Source organism: Acartia tonsa, chromosome 15 (genome assembly GCF_053477335.1).
Source record: "Acartia tonsa isolate MP-2025a chromosome 15, ASM5347733v1, whole genome shotgun sequence".
NCBI classification, from domain to species: Eukaryota; Metazoa; Arthropoda; class Copepoda; order Calanoida; family Acartiidae; genus Acartia; species Acartia tonsa.
The window spans coordinates 26293100-26310662 of NC_137274.1; the positions used below are offsets into that span (position 1 = coordinate 26293100).

The 17563-nt window shown below is 33.2% G+C and overlaps 1 protein-coding gene and 2 long non-coding RNA genes across 3 annotated transcripts in view; all 3 read right to left on the reverse strand.

Moving 5' to 3' along the window:
- Nucleotides 1-2320, reverse strand: part of LOC145307337 (uncharacterized) — a 2746-nt gene extending 426 nt beyond the window's left edge. Inside the window, exons 1-2 of the long non-coding RNA XR_013875401.1 lie at nt 2217-2320; nt 1426-1514 (exon numbers count right to left, since the gene is read on the reverse strand). This is a non-coding gene — a long non-coding RNA (uncharacterized LOC145307337). The remainder of the gene's footprint in view (nt 1-1425; nt 1515-2216) is intronic.
- The window catches only part of LOC145306728 (uncharacterized), a 108333-nt gene extending 95340 nt beyond the window's left edge, over nt 1-12993 (reverse strand). Inside the window, exons 1-4 of the mRNA XM_080149007.1 lie at nt 12900-12993; nt 12632-12730; nt 11778-11876; nt 11445-11486 (exon numbers count right to left, since the gene is read on the reverse strand). Coding sequence (XP_080005133.1) covers nt 11461-11486; nt 11778-11876; nt 12632-12730; nt 12900-12984 — 309 coding nt within the window. The 5' untranslated portion in view covers nt 12985-12993 and the 3' untranslated portion in view covers nt 11445-11460. The remainder of the gene's footprint in view (nt 1-11444; nt 11487-11777; nt 11877-12631; nt 12731-12899) is intronic.
- Nucleotides 12994-16772: 3779 nt separating this feature from the next.
- LOC145307439 (uncharacterized) lies at nt 16773-17265 on the reverse strand. The gene is made up of 2 exons (XR_013875467.1): nt 17139-17265; nt 16773-16822 (listed from the first exon to the last, which is right to left on the reverse strand). It is a non-coding gene; the product is annotated as an uncharacterized LOC145307439 (long non-coding RNA).
- Between the last annotated feature and the right edge of the window lie 298 nt (nt 17266-17563).

Genomic DNA, 17563 nt, shown 5'->3' on the forward strand with positions numbered 1-17563 from the left:
ATACTTGATATATATATAAAAGACAAGATAATTATGAATTTTGAAATAGTATATTTAATAACAGTTTGTATGCATATTTGCTACCCAGAATTTCTACAGTATACGTCGTAAGGGAGGACAGTATTTCAGTGATTGTGACCCCGTAGGGGCCGACGGCTGTATTTGTTAGTTCACTCGTATGCCTGTCCTTATCCTGAGAAAGCCCCGTGAGGCAGACCCAAGCATCAAAGAGAGATACGAGATCCTAGGTGTGGGGGAATCTCGTATATTTATGATTAAATAGTTAAGTAAAAAAAACTGAATAGATAAGTATTTGTCCAGAAGCAATAATGATATATATCTAAGGTTATGTTAAAGAGAAAATTATGTAGATTTACTAACGCTGGAGATAAACCAGAGCATATAAAGAATAATAAGAAATTAATAAAATTAGACAGTTTCGATTATAGTCTTATAATTTCGGATGAAAGATTTAAAAATCAGAATATGATTTGCTGTTAAATCTAGGTTTAGGTTAACGGAGAAACTTGTATGAAGTAGCTATAATTATGGATATTAAATGGATGGTAAGTAATGAATAATAAATAAGTAAGTAAGTAAATTGCGAAAAATAATAAATTGCGAAAAATAATTAAAGTTTGTATTTAGATAAATTAGTTAAAAGTTTAAGTACACGTGTTATCAATCATTTTAATAGTTCCCAGAATTATATTGTTGATACGCTAAATTTATGATGATTTGGGCTAGGGAAGGGGTATGCGCAGAGATCTAGATACGGAAAAACAATTGACTTGATTGTTGACTCTTGCAGATTTATAATATGTAAAAAAACGTCTGTTGTTTGTGGTAATAATGATTCGTGTCCCCGAGGTATTGGTGTTTATTCTATATCTTTGTCGGTGCGCGAAAAAGGGTGTAAGATGCGGTGAAAAAAGTGACGGAGAATTTCAAAGAAAAAATTTGGGTTGGTTAGGTGGTGAAATTGCGCAGGAGAAAAGGGGAGAGTAAAGAGGAAGAGAGTTGTATTGATAAAAGGAGAGACTGGTCTAGAAAGGGGTTATGCTGCAGGTGGTTTGGGGAATACAAGAGAATGCACGGAATCATCACCCCTTTATGTATTTCCCTCCGACGTGACAGGTCACTTTATGATAATTAGATCACATAAAAATTTGTTGTTAGAAAAATCAACATGTTTAAAATGGACGTACGGACATTCTGGTAATAATTATAGAGTTGCTACGCTTTCTAAATCGTACCTAACTACCACAGGAATCACCATGCAAAGTTTAAAGTCGATAGGACAATTCTAACATGCCTAAATTAACGAATAAAAGCTATCTATCTCGGACGGACGGACGAATGGACGGACCGACCCTAATTATAGAAAAGCTTCGCTTTTAAAAAGCTTATATAAAATTTCTATACCTGTAAAGTTCTGATGCATTGTCCAGTCTGATTAGAGTGTCCATCACAATCACCTGCTGACAACACGTGTTCAGCTGCCAGAATTATACCTGGATTATAGGAATGGATCATGGAAAGAAAAAGAAGAAGCAGGTTTCCTCGTTTTTTCATAGTACCATTTTTCCTCTTTCTAGCCCCTGTGGGAGGCCTATTTCATAACCTAACCTAAAATGACCTACAAGAAGCTAATGTGAAAATACGAAGAAACCCGTTACTTCTTTTTCTTTTCATGATTTTAGGTTGCTAATATAGACTTCAATTTTTGGTCAGTTCCTTCATACAGTAGGGAAGGAGAAGGGATTGGGTGGATTTGTAGTATCGTTATTTTAGCCAGCTGCGAGCATCACTTTATTAGAGTATATGAAAATCTGGTGCAACATCCAAGTAATATTATATCGATTATTTTAGAATGTTGTTTCCATCATGGCTTCAAAACCGATTTATATCTTCTTGATTAGAACCAGTTCTCAGCCACATTGAAAAAACGTGTACCGTATTGCATCATAGACCATTTTCTACAGATAATACCTGGTTAACCAAACTGGAATTTTTTTTATAATTTTTCATTTTACTATCCGCGGGATGCTGTCTATAATACGATATGATAAATATCTCGGAAAGCCTCTTACATTTATGCGGGACATAAAATTAGAGTTTGAAAATGCCTTGGCCCATTAACATGATAATACATGATGATTCTAACATGCTTTTTATAACAAATGAACGTAAAAAGGTACGCTTTAAAAAAATACCTATTAAACACCACATAAAATATTTCATTATGCTAAAAAGTGTACACCGTCTAAATAGATGAGTTTTTCTTGTGTATAATCAGTAATGATGTAACTTATTAACTGAAGCAGGACAAAAATAATAGGTGCTTTTACACAAAGTATCTTGTGAAGCACTGATACCCCCCCCCCCTCCCTCCAATCCTACTTATTTTTTCAAACAAAGTGATAAAGGGGGAGGGGTGTTATATTTTTAGTTTGTAAGTCAGGTTAGGTTAGGTTATATTGGGTATTGGGTAGCCTCATAGGGTAAGAGCATGGCAGGATTTAGTCCTAGGAAACCTTCCCCACCTCCCTTTCAATTATTTTCTAAAATTAGAGGGGGGAGGGGGTTTATCAATGCTCAAAAAGAACTTTGTGTGAAAGCATCAAAAAATACATACATACAATATAAATGGTGTTCCAACAGCAAAAAATATATTTTAAGGACAATTACGAAAAATGTTTGCAAAGCTTCGTGAAAATATGAGCTATACAAAATTGTATTAGAGAGAGAGAGAGAGAGAGAGTGAGAGAGAGAGAGAGAGAGAGAGAGAGAGAGAGAGAGAGAGAGAGAGAGAGAGAGAAAGAGAGAGAGGAAGCGAGAAAGAGAAAGATGAAAGAGAGAGAAAAAAAAAGAGTGAGTGAGTGAGAGAGAGAGAGAGAGAGAGAGCTATCTAGCAGATGTTCGTTAAATAAGGAATTATCAAATTATTTTTATGCTATTTAAATGTCAGCCACTCTCAGTAACACCCGCGCATATTCGAGAGAGCTTTCCTGGGGCTAAGAGAAAGAATCTGTCACTTAAATCCTCATCTGCCCTAAACCATACTCTATCTTCATATATTATCCTCAGGAGAAAGAATAAACTACATAACTATTGTGTCACTTTTGAAGACGATTACTGTGACTTCATATACATTTCTGAAAAGAAAAAGGGAAGGGAGAAAGAAAATCTCTTCAAAAGAGATGGGAGAAAAGTGACACAAAAGTTATGTAGTTTAGTTCATTCTCTACCCTCAGCAATAGCAACCCTAAGCTGGAGCCACACCTACCCTAATCCACAGAAGCAGCTGTATAAAATTACTAGATGTGCTGCTGCCGATTATTGGAAAAGCATCCACAAATTTAAATTAGAATGAGTGCTAAGACGATTGGGAATAATTGTGTTGTAGGAAAAAATCTAACCCCCCATAAAATTTAGTAACAGCTTTATATATTTACTAGAGGCTGCGTCCCAAGCATCTAGGGGCTCTATATTCAAGAGCAAAAAAAAGCCTAAAACCACATCAAGACCTATAAGAAGCTTTACTAAAAAGAAGAACCATATCAGTTCAGTGGTTGGCGAGATCCTTCGCTACAGACAGAAAAACCTTGTTACTTTATATAGTAGGATATTCTGATGTTATTCAGTTCTGACACTCTACAAGTGTTAATGTTTATTTATCCTACTATTTCAGCTTTTATGAATGTTGTCATTCTTGTTTTACCTCAACATTAGAAGATATTTCAAGTATTAAAATTAAAAAAAAATCCGTCAAATAAAAAGTGAAAAATCCGTGAATTATAAAGATAAAATTTTTGTTTTTATTTGCATCTGAAAAATGAAAATTTAATAAGCATCAACTAAGGTAAAATATTTTATAAACAAGGATGACAACATTCATTAAATCAAAGTTCAACAAATATGATCAAAGGTATTGGAAACGAACTGAGGGGAGGAGACATTGGACTGTAAATTATACTGGTCCAAAATAATTTTAACACTTTTGTTTGATTAAAAACTTTTGGGATTTGATTTGTTTGTACAAACTATCATTGTCTAAACTTTTCAACCATTAATTTAAACCCACAGAATTGATAATTTTGTTAATTTGCCATCATAGTAATCTTATTTTATCGCCAATTTTCTTATAAGATCCAAATGGACAGCGCCTACAATTAAAACCAACCAAACAGGAATGTAAAGGGATAAGACAATGACCGATAAATTAATGTACAACCCCAATAATTATATACAAAATTACTTCTTCTTTAGATTATAATTTATTGTTAAAATTTTTAAACATTCCAATAAAATATGTTAAAGTTGTCATCAGAAAGTCCCTGTGATCATTTCAAATTTTATTTTATTGAAATAATTGTATTATTCATTTGATTTCTGAAATGGCAAATGGCGAATGGTATGATAATCAAGTTTATATAAATATTTTCTCAAAGATTTTCTATAACTCTATATTTACCTATTATTTTCTATACCACTATATGTACCTACTATGATCCTTGTAGAAAAACTATGGGAAAACTTGGACGGCGGATTTTTTTTAGCTATTGAGAGAGTTGTGGTACCCTCCACCAAAATAGTTATAAACTTTCTAAGCAGGGTTCGGAAGCCGCAGCCGCAGCCTCAGCCTCAGCCACCATCAGCCGCGCGGCTTACGAGAAGCCTCAAAATCAGCCGCGCGGCTTCCTCAGCCACCCAATAAGCCTCAGCCTTAGTCGCAGCCGCGCGGCTTAAAGAAACATAAGCCACTGTAAGCCTCAGCCGCATTCAGCCACTGTAAGCCTCAGCCATTGTAAGCCTCAGCCACAAAACTCCAATTCAGCCACATTAAGCCTCAGCCGCATTAAGCCTCATTCAGCCAACGCCCCTCTAAGCCTCAGCCGCAATCAGCAGCGCGGCTTATAGTTGGGGAAGCCTCAGCCACACTCAGCCGCGCGGCTGTTAATAATTTGAAGCCGCAGCCGCACTCAGCCGCGCGGCTTCAAGAAAGCCTCAGCCGCAGCTGCAAAGTTATGATTATGCCGCAGCCGCAGCCGTGCGGCTTGATATTTGTAAGCCGCAGCCTCAGCCGCAGCTTAATTTTTTAAATTCAGCCGCAGCTTTGACACAGCCGCGCGGCTGAGATATTGTAAGCCCCAGCCGCAGCCGCAGGTGCTAAATTAGTACAAGCCTCAGCCGTCAATTCAGCCGCGGGGCTTAATTTTCATTTAATTTTGTCTGTCTGAAGCTTAAGATCTCAGCAACCACTGAACTGACAATGTTGTCCTTCTCAGGAATCCTTTTACTACAGTAACAGGATGTCTATGTGTCTGTGTATCTGTGTGTCTGTACCGAAGGATCTCTCTAACCGCTGAATCGATCGGGTTCTCCTTAACAGGGTAGCTTCTCATAGGTCCTGGGAAGGTTTATAACTATTTTTTTGGGGGTGGGACACCCCCAACCCCCCCAAAAAATTAAAAATCCCCCCCCCCTCAAATAAAGAAAAAAATTTTTAAATTTTTTAAACTTAAATTAAAAATGAGGGGGGAGCCCCCCCCCCCTAAAAAAAAAAATTCCCCCCCCCAAAAAAAAATTTTTTGTTTACTTTTCTTTAAAAATTTAAAATAAGAAATTGGGTTATTAAATTTGACTCTCTCTCTTCCTCAAGTGCCCCCTAGAGGCCTCTAGGGGCGTAGCCGCTAGTTATATATATATTGACATTGGATGGTTTTGAGCTAATTTTGGGGTGGGGGTCAGACATTTCCATCGCCCAAAAATAATTTTTTTAAATGTTATACTTTTAAATTTTTTTATATTCTTTTATAAAAATTTTATCTTAAGTTTTTTTTAAAATTACAACATAGAAACTACCATCTCGAACAACTACAAAAAGTTTGAACCTGTAATGTAAGAGCTCCAGTAGCGCAATCAGTTAGCGCACGGTTCTTCTACACTGTTATGCCGGGGTTATAAGTTCGAATTTCACCAGGAGCAATACGTTTTTGAACGTTGATACTTATGAATATTATTGAATACTATTTATAGGGTAACTGCCCTACTGACGTTTGCCTAATTTTATTGTTTTTAAAAGATACAAATTTTTCAGAATTTACTTAATATTTACTATGAATTTGTATTATCTTAAATTTTTTTCTTGTACAAGTGGCCTATTTAGCTCAATGGTAGAGCACTCGTCTTGTAAACTAGGGACTGTGAGTTCAAACCTCACAGGGGGCAATCAATTTTTGTGATACTCAAGTTATATAGTAGCTTCTCTATTATTTTTCCGTTTAGGTACGCAATACTTGTTATATATAATTAAGCTTCTCCTACTTAGATATTTCTTCAATTTTAAATGTATTTAATACGTTGTGGTTGATGAGAGACACTGAAAAAGTTATGCAAAAAAAAAGATTTGTATGGAGAGTTATTTTGTCTGTAGATTAAGAATTCGATAACTACTGAACTAATGAAAACTTTTTAAATTGCCTTTTCCAAGTTTTTGAATTTTTTAAAAAACTAAAATTAAAACTGGTGGGTGCTCAACCAAACTCCCCCCTATTTTCCCATAAAAAAAATAATAAAAGTCACCCTTCATCCCCCCCAATTTTTTTTTCTTCTGGGATTCGAACCCGGATGATAGATGGTTCAAAGCTGTTACCGTACCAAAAAGCTATCAGAGCTCCAATATTTCAAAATGAAAATTTGTCTTATTTTTAGATCATTAAGTATTATGATGTCTGTTTGTTTGTCTGTCTTTCTTATAGGTACTGGGAAGGTTTACAACTATTTTGGGGGAGGGTACCATCACACTACCAGAAAAAAATTGCCTTAGAAAAAAAATTAAACATCACCCCAAAATTAAAAATGGGATTTACTCGCCCTGGCCCTCCCCACCCAATAAAAATCACCCTACCCCCCAAAAAATTATTTTAATTCAGTTCTTCTTTTTCCAGTACCTATTGTTTAGTATTTTTTGTAATAACTTCATAATTACATTGTCATTAAGATTATGTGACATAAAAAGTTAGTCATAAAAATTATACCCATGAATAATTGTAATAAAAAGCACTTTTGTAAAAAAAAACATTTTTCATAAGAGGTAAGTTTTTATGACTAATACATTTATTGCAAGTGTACATATGATAAGCATTTTAAAGACGATTATTTTTAAGACAAATTTAACCTGCGTACCATGGCTCAACATGTAGCGCATCTGCTTGTCATCATGGAGGTAATAGGTTCGAATCTTGGCCAGACACTGCGTGAAAACTAATGACGTTAAATGGTTCCTACTGCAGCTATGCCAGGTATGCAACATGTAAAGTTAGAGTATGAGGATTTCCTTGGCTCGTAAACAGGCGTAACTCATTACCATAGGACTTTCTGGCAGGTAGTTGGTTGCTGGATAGATGTCACTTAAATTGGAAAGAATTGGTTCCCCTTAATTATCCAAGGTTCAACAAGAAGCGCATCTGCTTGTCATCAGGGAGGTAATAGGTTCGAATCTCGGCCAGACACTGCGTTATAACTGAAGACATTAAATGGTTCCTACTGCTGCTATGGCAGGTGTGCAACATGTAAAGTTAGAGTAGGAGGATTTCCTTGGCTTATAAACAGGCGTAACTCATTACCATAAAACTTTCAGGCAGGTAGTTCAATAAAAAAAGTTGGTTGCTGGATAGATGTCACTTAAACTAATACAGAAAAGGAAAGAATTGGTTCCCCAAGGTTCAACAAGTAGCGCATCTGCTTGTCATCAGGGATGAAATAGGTTCGAATCTCGCGCAGACACTGCGTTATAACTGAAGACATTAAATGGTTCCTAGGTGCTTGGTGTGCAACATGAACAGGCGCAAAGGAAAGATATAATTCCCCTTAGTTATCCAGGGTTGTTGGACCTTGAGTTAATGTCATAGAAACCCTCGACCGTGGCTCAACATGTAGCGCATCGGCTCGTCGTCTGGGAGTTGATAGGCTTTGTACTGCATCATAACTAAAGATGTTGAAATAAATTCCTACTGCTAAAAAACTTGTATAAAACTTTGGGTACCAGTATAAAACTTTGGGTACCAGAATAAATTTTTGGCTATTAGTATAAAATTTTGGGTACCAGTATAAAACTTTGGGTACCAGTATAAAACTTTGGGTACCAATATAAAATTTGGGTACCAGTATAAAACTTTGGGTACTCGTATAAAACTTAAGGTACCAGTATAAAACTTTGGGTACCAATATTAAAACAAAATTTTAGGTATTAGTATAAAATTTTGGGTACCAGTATAAAACTTTGGGTACCAGTATAAAACTTTGGGTACCAGTATAAAACTTTGGGTACCAGTATAAAATTTGGGTACCAGTATAAAATTTGGGTAACTGTATAAAACTTTGGGTACCAGTATAAAACTTTGGGTACCAGTATAAAATTTGGGTACCTGTATAAAACTTTGGGTACCAGTAAAAAACTTTGGGTACCAGTATAAATTTTTAGTACCAGTATAAAACTTTTGGTACCAGTATAAAACTTTGGGTACCAGTATAAAACTTTGGGTTCTAGTATAAAACTTTGGGTACCAGTAAAAAACTTTGTGTACCAGTATACATTTTTAGTACCAGTATAAAACTTTGGGTACCAGTTTAAAACTTTGGGTACCAGTATAAAACTTTGGGTACCAGTATAAAATTTGAGTACTAGTCTAAAACTTTGGGTACCTGTATAAAAACTTTGGGTACCAGTATAAAACTTTGAGTACTAGTATAAAACTTTGGGTACTAGAATAAAACTTTGGATACCAGAATAAAATTTGAGTACTAGTATATAATTTTGGGTACTAGTATAAAACTTTGGGTACCAGTATAAAACTTTGGGTACCAGTATAAAATTTTGGGTACCAGTATAAAACTTTGGGTACCAGTATAAAACTTTGGGTACCAGAATAAAACTTTGGGTACCAGTATAAAATTTTGGGTACCAGTAAAATTTGGGTACCAGTATAAAACTTTGTGTACCAGTCTAAAACTTTGGTTACCAGTAAAATTTGGGTACCAGTATAAAACTTTGGGTTCTAGTCTAAAACTTTGGGTACCATTATAAAACTTTGGGTACCAGACTAAAACTTTGGGTACCAGTATAAAACTTTGAGTACCAGTATAAAACTTTGGGTACTAGAATAAAACTTTGGGTACCAGAATAAAATTTGAGTACTAGTATATAATTTTGGGTACCAGTATAAAACTTTGGGTACTAGAATAAAACTTTGGGTACCAGAATAAACTCTGGGTACCAGTATAAAACTTTGGGTACCAGTATAAAATTTGGGTACTAATTCTGAATCAAACATTTGAAAAAATCCTGCTGTCCTCCCCCCTCTTCCCTCCACTCTTATTCTCACAACCCCTAACCACCCTCAACTCTCCAAAAAATGTCCTAGAATGCATTTAAAAAATCCAATTTAGCCGAAGCCTCAGCTGCAAAGCTTATTTTATAATCAGCCATAAGATCAGCCGCAAGGCTTAATATTGTATTCAGCCGCAGCCGCATTCAGCTGCGCGGCTGAATTTAATTCAGCCACAGCCTCAGCCGCACGGCTTTCAGTAAGCCGCAGCCTCAGAATCAGCCGCGAGGCTTAATTATGTTATCAGCCACTCTCAGCCTCACTCAGCCGCGCGGCTTAATTTTCCAATCAGCCACTGTAAGCCGCAGCCGCTATGAGCCGCGTGGCTTTCAGTAAGCCGCAGCCTCAGCCACAAATCCTTCAGCCACTGTAAGCCTCAGCCACCCTCAGCCACTGTAAGCCTCAGCCGCTCGAAGCCTCAGCCACAAAATTCCAATTCAGCCACTGTAAGCCTCAGCCACCCCAATTCTTATTAAGCCTCAGCCGCATTCAGCCGCAGCCACTCTCAGCCGCACTAAGCCTCAGCCACTCTCAGCCTCAGCCACTTCCATAACTTTAAGCAGCCGCAGCCGCAGCCACAGCCGCAAATTAGGATTCAGCCGCAGCCGCAGCCGCGCGGCTGATAGCGCGGCTTCCGAACCCTGTTTCTAAGGACGCAATAGAAGCTAAATTATCTATAATATACTAGAGGCTACGCCTCTAGAAGCCTCTAGTGGCTCTTAAGTCGACCCACTCTGCTTAATATTTTAGTTTTTAAAAAAGGAAATAGAAGCATTTAAGGGGAATTTCTTTTCTAGGGACAATTTTTCAGGGAGAGTTGTGTATCTCACCTAAAGTTTAATTTTTCAAATTGTAGGTTTTTTTGCGGCAGAATAATAATATTGTTTTATAATGTGTATAGTAATCCTATTATAAAAGTAACAGGATGTTTGCCTGTGTGTATAACTTAAGATCGTGCTAAATGCTAAAATTATGCCTTTTTACTGTATATTCTGTATTAACTCAGTTTTCCAACAAATTTATAAACAATTTCTTGTAGACTTATTTATTAGGAACCTTGCCAGAGTTTCTGATAGTAAGATTTTTGCTTGTATCATCAAGCATGTAAATATTTTTGTCAGGCATTAATAATCAAAAGTCGACCTTCTGCTGAGCTAAGCATCTTCATGGATATTGACATCCTAGTTATAATAGGATAAAAATGACAATTCAGCATGAGAATACCAACACTGAAATACAATAACTAACATCTATCAAATCATATTAAGAGTCAATGATTGATAATATCCTTAAAACCTTTTAGAACAAATAAACAATTTTTTTAAGACTCAAGATTTAAGTTAAAATAGGTCTTTCATACTTGTAACTGACAGACAAAGTAAATCAAAAGAAGCCTAGATATTAAACAAAATTAAAATGATAAGTAAAAAAAATTTAAAATCTAAATATTCTTATTTTGAAAATCATGAATCATACAATAATCAATTTTTTTAAAAAAATGCAGATTATAAAGCATTTGTAGGTAATCATTCTGTTAACCCAAAGCTGTTCTGTTCTGAAATAATTGTTATATTAATTAATCAAAATTATATTGGAATCAATAACAGATATAAGATTTAAACAGAAAAACTGGAAAAAAATCATAGATATAGATAAAGAAAAACTAAAAATTAGAAAAGTTTTTTTATCTGTTTATTGTGATTTTTAGATTAGATATTTTGAGATAGGCAAATATATAGATATAGATATAAAGATAAATAAATATATTTATAGATAGAAAGATAAACTTCTTATGCCATAAACATTTAAATAGTTATAGATTAAGGATTATAATAGATATACATTTCTGATATAATTAGATAATAAGCTAAGTAAACAAATAGCAGTTACTAAATGTATATACAGAGAAGAAAATGAATAAATACTCCTTATCTTTTATTACCCTTTTAGGAGGGGTCTGTGCTCCCTAGGCACTTTGAGAGAATGCACTGATAAATATAACTTTTTTGTTCTTCATTCTTATTATCTCTATGATTTATTTAATTGTTTTACCTTGTTGTAAGTTAGACTAACACCAACGGTTACACTTTCCTCCTGAAAAAATTAATTTTAACACCATTTAAATTTTTTTATTGTATTGCCAGCGCTATGCATAAAATGTATTTGTTATTTAATGGGAGGAAACATAAAAATAGCCTGAAACAATCCAAGAATCAAAAAATTTTAAGTTTTCCTAAATCTGTAACTCAGGTTGATCAGTGGGGAAAGGGATCTTAATTTTTTAAGTTATATATATATAGTTATTTATCTGACATATAGAAAAAAAACATTAAAAGCCGAATGAAAGATTAGGATGAACATACTTATAATATTAACCAAGCTTACCATATTCTCTAAGTATTTCTTGTATTTCTTTCTTTCCTTTTATTCCTTCTTCAGTGTCCCAAGGATATTCATTAAGAGCCTCATCCAGAGCTGTGTACCCTATGATATTTATTGATTATTTGATAATATAATATTAACCATGTGAAAATTTGTTCATGTTAAATGATGATAGTCATAATATTGCTATTGTTGTTAATATATCAGCCATAAACCTTTTATTTAGTTTATAAAGTTGGCATAAACTATATTTGAATTGTACACATAAACATAATGTTTCCAAGGTAAATGGACAAGCAACATAGCAAAGTATTACTGAGTAGAGAGATAGGTAGAGATAGAAATAGAGAAAGAGAGAGATAGAGAGAGAGAGAGATAAAGTTGGAAGGAAAATTTACGTATTTGTGCATAAGATTGATAAATAGATAGATAGTTAGATAGAGAGATATATAGATAGATAAATAGATATTAAGATTAATAAACAGATATATATTTATATATATATGTACATAGATACATATATATAGATAGATAGAACAAACTGTAACTAAAGATATACAAATATAGTATAATAATATTATGTAACTAACCATTATTAGCTTTATAGTTGACATCGGCTCCATGTTCTAGAAGTATTCTGACTACTTCTGTGTTTCCATACTGTGCTGCAAACATAAGACTTGTCTTACCTAGATATAAATATATGTATTAGATACTTTATATATTCTTTAGCTCAGGGTACAGTTATAGATATACAGAGAATGGTGTACAGAGATCAATATTTAGACTATAGATAGATAGATAGATAGAATATACTAAATATACACTATATAATATAATAATATTATGTAACTAACCATCATTATCTTTATAGTTGACATCAGCTCCATATTCTAGAAGTAGTTTGACTACTTCTGTGTTTCTATACCCTGCTGCAACCATAAGACATGTCCTTCCTAGATATAAATATATTTGTTACCCAACATATTCTTTAGTTCAGATTACAGTTACAGATATGAAGAGAGTGGTATACAGAAATAGATAGATATGTAAATGAATATATAGATAGTTAGATAGAATATACTAAAGATATACTATATATTAAAAAAATACTATGTAACTAACCCTTATCATCTTTATGGTTGATATCTGCTCCATGATCTAGAAGTATCCTCACTGTTTCTCTATATCCATTGTATGCTGCATGCATAAGACTGGTCCATCCTAGATATAAATATATTAGTTACATTATATATTATTTAGTTCAGAGTGCAGGTATAGATATACAGAGAGAGGTATACCGATAAATGGATATAAAGATAAAGATAGAATATACTACAGATACAATATACGAATATAGTATAATAATATTATGTAACTAACCAGTATTAGCTTTATGATTGACATCGGCTCCATAGTCTAGAAGTAGACTGACTGTTTCTGTGTTCTCACCCATTGCTGCCCACATAAGACTTGTGTAACCTAGATATAAATATATTATTTACATTATATATTCTTTAGTTCAGAGTACAGTTATAGATATACAGAGAGAGGTATACAGAAATAGATAGATATGTAAATGAATATATAGATAGTTAGATAGAATATACTAAAGATATACTATATATTAAAAAAATACTATGTAACTAACCATCATTATCTTTAATGTTGACATCGGCTCCATATTCTAGAAGTAGTCTGACTATTTCTGTTTTTCCATTCTGTGCTGCATACATAAGACTTGTCCATCCTAGATATAAATATATTAGTTACATTATATATTCTTTAGTTCAGAGTACAGTTATAGATATACAGAAAGAGGTATATGGATAGATATAGATAGATAGAAAGATAGTAAGATAGACAGAAAGATAGTTAGATATATAGATATAAATATAGATAGATAGGTACAGATAGATATTTACTCCAGATAATATAAGAACTGGTATTGTAAGCCACCAAAAAAATCTGATATAGATAAGGTTTTTATGTGCATTCGGAGCGTGCTATACTTACACAATAAACAAAAAAGACCAGTATTATGCCAATTTTTACTATGTTGCTTACTTAAAGAAAACCTTAGATTCTTGAATAATGGAAATTTTTAGTTTGCCTTCTAACGTCAATTATATTTTTGTGCATTGAAAGTCTGTACTGCCAGTAGTTTGGCCCCTAGCTCATGCTCAAGTTCATAATATAGGTAATAGATAGATAGTTAGATATATATCAAATAGATAGATAGATAAACTTATATTCAGATTGATAGATAGATAAATAGATGTATAAATAGATAGATAAATGGATAGATAATTAGTTAGATAAATAGATAGATAAATGAATAGATATATAAATAGATAAATATATGGATAAATAGATGGATAAATAGATAGATAAATATATATATAGATAGTTAATAAATATATGAGTAATTTTGAGGAAATGGAATTTCAGAATTCAATATTTTTTATAAGATATTTTATGATTCAATGTTTTGAGTACAGATAATTATTTTTACCCAAAGCAAATCAAATCTTTTTCTTTTTACAATTATTGACTCTTTGGAGAATTTGAGTAAATTTTTAAAATAGTCACATTATCTAATAGATAATGCATATGATTTTAACTAATCTTAATGAAACAGCTTCTGGGACTAAAATTTCTTTACTCTGTCTAAAAAATGTTACCTTCAGAGGTTGTTTCATCAACAAAAAAATGACCAGTTTTCAATATATTCTTTACTTCCATATAGTCTCCAAGTTTTGATGCTGCAAACAAAGCTGTAAAAGAAGTATTATATATATTATAGCCAGGCTGAAATATGGAATGATTTCTTTAAAGTTACATCAGACTTCGGTGATATAGAATCTTTATGAAATTAAAGGAAGAAAATATGAATTGGAACAGATTTACTTGTTCAGAATTCTAGATTTTGTTGAATGTTAATTGCATTGTTGCTTTAAATATGTCAATGTTTATTTGTTGCATCCTTTTTTATTTTTATTTTCCTTCCAAATTTATTAAGAACTAGGCTTATTTACCCTTAACGGTCGGGAGGGGGGGGGGGGCGTTGAACGCCCCCCCATCCGGTTTTTTCTATCTCATTTTCTGTGTTTGAAAGATAAAGAGCCCAAACTGCATGACTTTTTAAGTATGGATATGACACATAACTGAGAGTTGAAATTTTTTAAATATCTCCATCCTGGCGGGCACAGGATGCCAGCAAACCTGGCAGGGTCATCCAGGTAAAGTGCAAAAATATTTTTTTTGACTAAAACAAAGCATTTTATCATACTAAAATACAAAAAAATCCTCTAGTAGTACATCCTTATATAAAATACAGGTGTTCAAGTCACTTTCAGGTTCCAGGTATGATCCTGCAGGTCCTGATCCTCCAGGTCTCCAGAAATCTTTAAAAGGCTCCTGTGGCTGCAATTTTTGACTTAGAGACTTCAAATTTTAAACATAAGCTTTTCTTACATGTCTACATAACGTATTAAAATTTCATGAAGGTCTGCCGCCGTTTTCCCGCCGACCGCCGACTGCAGCGGCTGGCAGCTGCCAAGTACAGCTGCGGCCGCTGAAATTAATATTTTGATATTTCTAATGTAAAATTTACATAAAGATAAACATTTTCTGGAAAAAAAATTTTCTTCTAGCTTCAAAAATAAGAAAATTACAGCCATTTGAAATTTTTAAGTAAAAAAAGACCTTAAAACAAAGGTTGTTAAATAAAAGGGTGAAGGAAGCGAAAATTTACTTAGACTTGTAAAAGGTCGGAAATTCATTATCAAACAGGGGACTTGCACAAAAAAATTTAGCCCCCTCCCCCCCCCCCCCCGACTGATTAAGGTGCGGCAAGTGGCCCGACTGTAAGGGGTTAATCAAAGGTTTATTATTGAACATTTACCTCCTGTCTTGTAGATTATATATGTTGCTAAAATATAATTAAAAATGTAATTGTTTAAGTTTGCTTCAAAATCTATTAAGATTTTTTTTCTATTATAAGTGTAAGGATTTAAAATAAATACAAATGAAATATTATTTCTGTAAAAATAATCATACCTCCACATTGACTTTGTCCAAAATCACCACCAGCCTGTTTAATTTTTTTAAAATGAGAATCACCACCTGCCGTTACAAGAGGTGTTCTTCCTGATTGTAAACATAGTATTTTAATAATGAAGCTTGTGATTAATTATAATTTATATAAAAGATATATTATCAATCATGGTAATTTTACCTTCTTCATCTTGTATGTTTATATCTTCTTTGTAAACCATTGTAACAGTATCAAATAAGTTGATGCATTGGTTAAGATAATTTCTACAATAACCTGAAATATATTAAAGAAATGTTTAAAATTTTGAGAGTTTAAGCATGCTTAAATATTTTTGTCTGTTATTTTAGAGGAAACATCCTAGTGATGCTAGCAGCCAGCCTCTATTTATTATTTGTCAATGTATTAAGTTGCTCTCAGATTGATCCTTGATGATTACAAGGGGTCATACAAAATACAGGAAAATGGTACATACTGCTGCTTTGTCAACAGAATGACATGAATAAGTAGTGTCAGGTTTATTGTCTAATGAATGTTACTTAAAGCAAGCCTGCAAGAAATACACCGCTCTTACTTCTGTTAGAATTCAGTTAATCAAAAGGCTATTACTGCTCAAAAACCAATCACAGTTGTGATGGTTTTAGAGTTAATTCATGGGAGTGTTTTAGGCCATTTCCTGCGTAGAATCTAAAAGTGCATCTAATATTCTATCATACATAATAGAACAATATCTGTTCATCAGAAGCTTGGTATCTTGGTAACCACTGAGTTGAGTGTGTTCTACTCTACATTGAATTTACTTACTGGTCCTGTAGTGATTTTAAGCTATTTTCTTGTATACAAGAACAATTAATTACATCACTATGGGGCAAATTTAAATCAACTATTACCTCGAGAATTAGAAAAGAGTTGATGTATGCGATTACAATCTGTAATTGATCTGCATACATCAATTGTTGTATGAAAAGCTGTCAAAATTTTCACATCATTCCTAAATAATCTAAGAATGGTTTAAAGTTATTTTTGTCATCATTCTTATTTGTAATATATTTACTGTACAATAACTGATCCCCTTGTTTTAATACATAGAAGTAGCTGTGTAAATCATATTTTCATATTTTCCCTGTAATATGACTCTCCTTTCTTTACCGACAAACAAATGGAACAAATAATGGTTAAATTGGATGTTCATTTCAAAGGAAACATCATAAAACATTTAAGCTTTATACATTAAATGGGAGTTTAGAAAATTCAGATGGACAAAATGATAGATTGAGTAGTTTTGCTAATAAACAATATAAAATTACCCTGTTTTTGTCCACATTTTGTGTTTTGGTTTACATCTTGAAATAATTTTCTTTGCCCATTCAAATTTGTTATCTGGTTCCTCATAATTGGTGCTGGCACTGTTAATAATTTCATGGAGAGTAGATACAACTAATAATATGAGTATTTTTGTAGACGTAAAATGGAAAAGCTTTTTTGTAATGAAATTTTACATTTCAAAGCTTTATATTTGGCTAATGTTAGTTTACAAAGTCAAGATAGATTTATATTTTAAGATATTATACAGAGCAGCTAGTCAAATATATAAATCTTGGAATTCCCCTGTTTGCACACATAAATTTTAAATTGATACAAGGTGTTTTCCCTCAAATCTACAAGGTGTTTCAAAAAACTGCTTTTTCCAGATTTTGAAATGAACCAGAAGGAGCATGAAAGAAATAATTAT